At 38.2% G+C, this 7245-nt stretch overlaps 1 protein-coding gene across 1 annotated transcript; it reads left to right on the forward strand.

The window, feature by feature from the left end:
* Positions 1–3107: 3107 nt before the first annotated feature.
* LOC145679573 (protein CFDP2-like) lies at positions 3108–3476 on the forward strand. The gene has a single exon (XM_081750150.1). The coding sequence runs from the start codon at positions 3108–3110 to the stop codon at positions 3474–3476; it is 369 nt and encodes a 122-aa protein (XP_081606276.1).
* The last annotated feature ends 3769 nt before the right edge of the window (positions 3477–7245 follow it).

Below are 7245 nucleotides of genomic sequence, written 5' to 3' on the forward strand. Positions count from 1 at the left end.
AGTCCGGATAGGAAAATTTTTGGCCACGAGCTTTCACGTCGAGAATGGCCTGAAACAAGGAGATGCGTTGTCGCCATTATTATTCAACTTTGTCCTGGAATACGCTACAAGGAAAATCAAAGATAGCAACCAGGGCCTAGAGCTGAACGGTGTTCACCAGGTTATGCGTACGCTGATGATGTAAATTTAATAGATGACAGGAGAACAATAGAAAGAAATGCAGAGGTGTTATTAAAAGCTTGCAGGGACAAGGGTTTAGAAGTAAATGCAGAGAAAACTAAATACATGAAAGTGCGTCGGGACCGTAATACGGGAAATTATGAATGCGTTAAAATATTAAATAATACTTTTGATAGAGTGGATACTTTAATATATCTAGGATCAATATTAACAGACGAAAATCCTATTCACGAATAAATTAAATGTCGACTAAAAACAGGAAATTCGTGTTATTATTCAGTTCAAAATCTCTTGTCGTCGCGAATTCTGTTGAGGAATGGTCGCTTATTCTAAGGGAAGAACATAGACGTAAAGTATCTGAGAACAAAATGCTCAGACGAATATTCGGACCCAAGAGGAATGGGAATGGGAAATGGCGGAAACTTCATAACGAGGAACTACGTAAATTATACTGCTTATCAAACACAGTTAGGGTCATCAAGTCTAAGAGGCTTAGGTGGGCAGGACATATAGCCAGGATGGAAGAAAGTAGGAACGCTTTCAAAGTGTTAGCGGTAAGACAAATCGGAAAACGACTATTAGGAAGACCTAGGCGCAGATGGGAAGACAATATTAAGATGGCTCTCGTAAAAATAGGAATACAAAGTAGAAACTGGATCCAGTTGGTTAAGGATGTAAGTCAGTGGAGAGCTTTTGTGAACGCAGCATTGAACCTCCGGGTTCCATAGGCTACAGAGGTAGTTAGCTTACGAAGCATGAGTAGATGCCTAGGCTGATACTACAAATAGATTAAATACGCATTTACTGAAAAGATGGGTTCTACTGACATTGGATAGTCTATACTCTTCCCGTGCTAGGGCCTAGGGGAGAGGAGGAGATAAGATTTCATATCAGGTTACGTGTCACACACAGTTGCACGCTTTCATTTTCATTAAAAATGGAAAAGCCAAGAGAAACAAACTTCATTTCACTTTCCTTTGTGGCAGTCGGACACAAATCATCACACTTATCTGCAAAAAGCACTTTTCAAATCGGATTATTGGGAGAGTCTCTAGTTCCTATGTTGGGGGGGGGGGACATGTCTCCCCATTTCCCCGGAATTTGTTCCCGTGCCTACAGCTGAGACAACTTTCCAGCATGAGGAGAGAGTCATATCCTCCTCTGGCATTTATTACAATTTGTGCCCAAGTAGCGGAAGTGGAATTAATACATATTGATGAGACTATTAAACGCACTACAGCACGAAGTTCAGTTTGAAATACTACAGAATACGATTCTTTTTTAAAAAATGGAAAAGCCAAGAGAAATCAATTTCATCTTACATTCCTTTGTGGAAGTCGGACACAAATCATCACACTTTCCCAAAAAGAACTTTTTGTCAGATTATTGGGGGGACAGTCCCCCTCAGTTCCAAGATTGGAGGGGACATGTCCTCCTCGTCCCCCCTGGGATTTGTGCCAGTGGTAGGGCGTAATTGAAATTGAAAACAGAAAATTATACAACAGGAGATAATATTAAAACTCCGTTAGAAGAGAAAATGCAATTATATCAATTTATTAAGTTATTGTGATATTAATGATGTTCTGTGTTCATTTGTTTTGAGTTTAATGTCTCTTGTTTTGTTTAATGTCTCTTGTTTGATGTTTGTTTTGAGTCTCTTTCAACAGCGACTCTAATGAGACCTCTCTCGTCCCAAAGGCGAGAACATTTACCACTTGTTCCACAGGATCAAAAACAGAGGTGCATGGCAACCCTTCCTCTTACTCTAGATGTGTGTAAATTTTCACGATAATAAGATATGATAAGATCGGAATGCAAATACTTCGTGGCAAACAACTCGAAAATCGAGTCGTGGGAAACAACACCATTGCAAACAACACGCCACCCACATTGCTGTAAACGGCATTATGATTATTACATCTTTTGAAAATAATCTACGTAATTAGATATACTTATCTCAGCTCTTTTTCGAAACAAAGCCCTTTGCAAGAAGTCAAGTTTTGAATTCCTTGTAGCTTTTTTCTTCTGTTTCATAGAAATACATCATATGCTGACCATAGTATTCGATACTAATTTGCTTTCGATGTGCGATGCACCATCCGTCTCACTTGCGTCCTTACTGTTGTAGAGGCCTCCAAAATTGGGAAGTTTCTGGATTTTTGTGATACTATAGCATCCTTAGTTTGAAACACTGAACAATAAAAGTGGTATTGTTTGTTTTCGATTTGTATGTAGACTTAACATTTGTAATAACTTAACGTAGTGCTATTTAAAAAAAATACAACTTTGTGTTGAGTGTTGGCAACACTTTTCATCCGATGATATTAACCAATACGTGGCTAGGTGTCACCCTTCCTACAGTTTCTTCATGCAAGGTTTCGCTTCCCTCCCTCTTCTCGTTTTTCTGTTATCAAGGTTGGACATTATAAATGACGCACCTTCTCTCTCTCTCTCTCTCTCTCTCTCTCTCTCTCTCTCTATATATATATATATATATATATATATATATATATATATATATATATATATAATGTGCGAAATGGTGTCTAGTAGTAAACCGGAAGAAGACCCTCACGCTGAGAATTAGTCGACGATGTATGGAACCGCCCGGGTTAGCCACTTATATCCTACCCGTACCTCCTAGTGGTGCAGACTGGTAACTTCCTGTCTACGGTGAAACTTACAGGTTTCCGTAATGATAGGAAGGCGAACAGGGAGGGCTATCACCAACATGCCTGACCGGCACGGTGATTTTGGCCAAATACCTCCAACTTCTTTAAACAATCATCATAGGACACAGTAAGCCAAGACTCTCATTCTCTGGAAGCAGAAGTGTGTCTGGGCAAGGCAACGTTCAGAATCACATGCAGGCAGAGGGTGCTAAGAATCCCCGGAGTTACGGACTAGGTTACCATTTAAAACTGACAATGGCTACATACAATTCAAGATCCCTGGGTTCAGAAACAAGATTCCAGGAGCTGGAAGAAGAGCTACAGAAAATCAACTGGGAGATCGTCGGATTGAGCGAAGTAAGAAGAAAGGGAGAAGAATTAAGCGAATTGAAGAACGGACACTTATTCTACTACAGAGGATCAGAATGTGGCAAGATCGGCGGAGTGGGATTTCTTATCAACGAAGAATTGAAAAACAAGGTCCTTGAGGTAGATAGTATATCTAGTCGAGTAGCAAGGCTTGTAGTCAAACTCTCCCAGAGATATACACTACAAGTGATTCAAGTGTATGCGCCTACCACAAGCCATTCAGAAGAGGAAGTGTATATCCAGTGGTACTTGTAGAAACCGGAACTTGAATAAAATGGAAATCTGTCTATAATTGAAACTCCTCAGAGTCCTTATCGCTGTTATTCCTTAGAGTAAAATTCGGAGCAATTGCCTTCCGTTTTATACTAGCTAAAATGCTAGTCATTCGCACAGGATGACGAAGATTGTGAAAATATTTGAATCCCCCAACTCCCCATACAATGCTCATTTCAACGTTTGATTACCCGGTTTATCTCGACTGAATCTATTCTTTGTTCATGTTATACTCACCGTGACTTTTTATTTTTAACTTCTCCTCACTAATATCAGTCATTTTCGATTATTTGAATGTCATCCCTCTGTGGCTCTCTTGGGGATGATAGGTGTGGAATACGCGACAAAACGTACTAGCGACAAAACGTACCACCGACTAAACGTACCACTTACCCTGAGGGCTCCTTGTGAAGGGTTTTCTAAAAGCACTTTAAATAATGACAAGCGACAAAACGTACCACTTGCCTGGAGGGCTACTTGCGAAGAGTCTTCCAATCAACCATCAAATCAAATAATGTCAGGCGACAAAACGTACCACTTGATAGGACGGTATATAAGTATATATATATCGGCCAAAATAAGGTTAAAAGTTGAACAGATTGGTGCTGAGAAAAGTACCGATGCAAGACCAAGATTAAGACTAAGGCTAAGACTAAGACCATGCCTGCAAGATTCTCGCAACACCAAGACCATACCTGCAAGATTCTCGCCAGACCAAGACCAGCAAGAATCTTGCATATGTAATATTTGAATATTTGCTTATTTCCATCACACTTTATCCAGGCTTTGGACCAGAGACGGATAGGCATTTTTAGAGGGGTGCGTGCGCTTTCTCCCACAAAGGCCACCAGCATCTCAATGTCACAAATCAATTGCACAGTTTTCTTTCTACAGTAAGTCAATAGTATTAACAATTGACAATTAAAACCTGATATTCTTTCATCAGTATATTATTCAGAATTGTTCAAAAATATTATATGAAGTTCAAGGGGAACCTATACTATATTACAAAATTAGCAGATGTTTTAGTGTACTAGTTTTTGATGCTACTGTATCTATCACTTTTGCATTCGAAATACTTTTTAATAAATCTTTTTCAATAGACATCAACATAAATGTTTTCAAATGTTCCTGAGACATGGTACTCGTTAGCCTATTTTTAATGTATTTCAGTTAATTTGAATTTTGAAAAATTTCTTTCACATGTTACCTGAGTTACGGGCAAAGTCAATAAAAATTTGTATGCTGGAAACCTGGATAAGTATTACTGCACAAATTACAATTCTGCAAAATTAAAAAGGCAGAACATTGGACAATTTTGCAACACGTTTTGCATTCGCTTTCCTTGTAAACAAATGTATTTTCTCCTAATTCTGAGTCACTTGCACCATCAGCACATTCATTTTACCTCGGTTGTGCTCGTCATCAAGACTGCCTTTCAAGGATATCCACGTCCTTCAAAAACCCAAGAGAATACATTTATAGTATCCTTGGAAACCTCTTAACTGAAGTTTTTCAGAAAATATGTAAGTTTATCGAAAGGCACGTCTGGAAGTTCTGTTACTTGGTTGAAGTGGCTAGGGTCCAAATAATCCATAAAGTGCATTGCTTCTTGAATCTTGAAGAAATACTCAAAACTACCATGTCCAATATTGTGTTGAATGCTTCGATGCAGTACCTGGTCATTGGATAGAAGCAGCTTCATCTTCATATTCACAGGAAAAATCTTTGGCCATCTCTGAAGGCGAATTGTCGATAGGTCAATAGAAAAAAAGAAATCACATTCTAAGTCTTCAAATTTATTATTGGCCCATTCTGCAAAGCTTAATGCTGCATTCTTAACGGATTCAAAATCATCTCTCTACTCTTTCAGTTGGAACAGAGTAGTCTGCACCATCCGATAGGACTACACTAGCAGCACGCTCTATTTGGAGATAGTTTGACAGAGAGGTCGTCACTTGAAATATCTTAAGGAACATTTCTGCTGTCCGAATTGTTTTGAACTTGAGAAGATCTTTTATATATCCTTTCGCTTTACACCTAGCTTTTGGTTTGATATTTTCTGTAGAAGCAATTTTCTTAATTGTTATGGTCAACTCTATATACAAAGCACTTTTTGGATTAGGAAAATGACCAAACTTTTTCTGAAAAACAGTGTGTTTTCTACCATCTTATTTCCGCAATAACTGTAAGACGCCTTTGTTAACATTTGATCTTCCAAATGTACATTCACTGATAAGTCTCACGTATAAATATCGCACAGTCATTCAGCAGAACAATGACACAGAATCAATGCAATTTTTTGTCAGATCACATATGACATGATTGAGTATATAAGCGTAACACCACACGTGTAACTGAGTTTCTTAGTAGTTAAGCAGTTAGCGTATGCGCCTTTTCGTGGGAGATCTGGGTTCGATTCCCGGCGGGAGCTCATGTGCTTCGGATTTCCCGTAAATCAGTATGTCCTTTCTAATATAGCCTCGCTGCTAAAAGGGCCGTTAAACTCAAAATCAACTGAATCACACGTGTAACTGATCATAGGTGAATTAAAAAAATCCGAATATTGTCCTTGCATGTTACTTGAGCCATCGGTTGAATTTCAAATGCACTTCTTAATATCAAGGTTCAACTTCTGCAGAATTTCCAGCAGTAAACCGCAAAGACACTGGCCTGTGGTAGTTATGCATTTTACAATGATAACAATACTTTGTTTAACAACAATTTTAACAACATACCGTAAAACAACACAGCACTGGTCTGAAACTACTATATCTTGAGTAGTGTCTAATAGAACAGAAAATATTGAAGCTTGAGAGGCTTCTTTCGAAATATCTTCTCTGATAAGTATGCGATAGCATTCAAAACATAATTCACTGTGTTTAGTAAAAGTTATGCGACCACTATCCTCCTTACTTCCTCGTATATGACTCTTCTCGGTGACCTTATCTAAATTACTTTTAAGCGGAAGATCAAATTTGCTTAAGAAAGGAATAATATCCAAAAAGTTTCCATGATCTATAGCTGTGTCTTTCAGTTTATAGGCTGCTACATTTCCTCTGTAAATGATCCCCCTTTTACCAATGAGTTTCTGCACTTTGACAACTCGATACATTACCTGTCTGTTCTTCTCAACCTTATATTGCCGTTTTTTCACCTGCTCATGAGGAAGTTGTTTCTTAACATGAAGTAGTACGTTTTGTCGCGGATTAAATATCCGAAATGTTTTAATTAGTCCATGACAGGTTGTAATTATATAAGTGGTACGTTTTGTCGTGGGATAAATATCAGAAATGCTTTAATTAATCCATGATAGGTTGTCACTTATGACAGGTCGTCAAAAGTGGTGCGTTTTGTCGCGAAAATTCAAGTGGTACGTTTTGTCGCTGGTACGTTTTGTCGGGACACCGATAGGTGTCAGGGGCTGCTAAATATGCGATTCGAACTGGCATTGGTCGCTAGAAATGTGACGTCACGCGGAAGAGAGGAAATCGCGTCTTCTGCTTTTAGCATATACTTTTTGTATACTCCGATCATATTCTAATTTCATTTGATTGTTGAAACTACATAAAGACAAAAATATTACTTATTCTAATACTACAAATACGCAGGGTAAATTGCTATATTATAATAAATTTATATTAATGTTATCATCCACTCATTGTTGTTGTTTTATGAATATTGATAGGAAATGTTAGTGATAATTCTAATTGCAGTCTTCAGAAGTCACAGAAGCCGGAACGCATTGATT

Source organism: Thermobia domestica, chromosome 1 (genome assembly GCF_964235325.1).
Source record: "Thermobia domestica chromosome 1, izTheDome1.hap1.1, whole genome shotgun sequence".
Taxonomy (NCBI): domain Eukaryota; kingdom Metazoa; phylum Arthropoda; class Insecta; order Zygentoma; family Lepismatidae; genus Thermobia; species Thermobia domestica.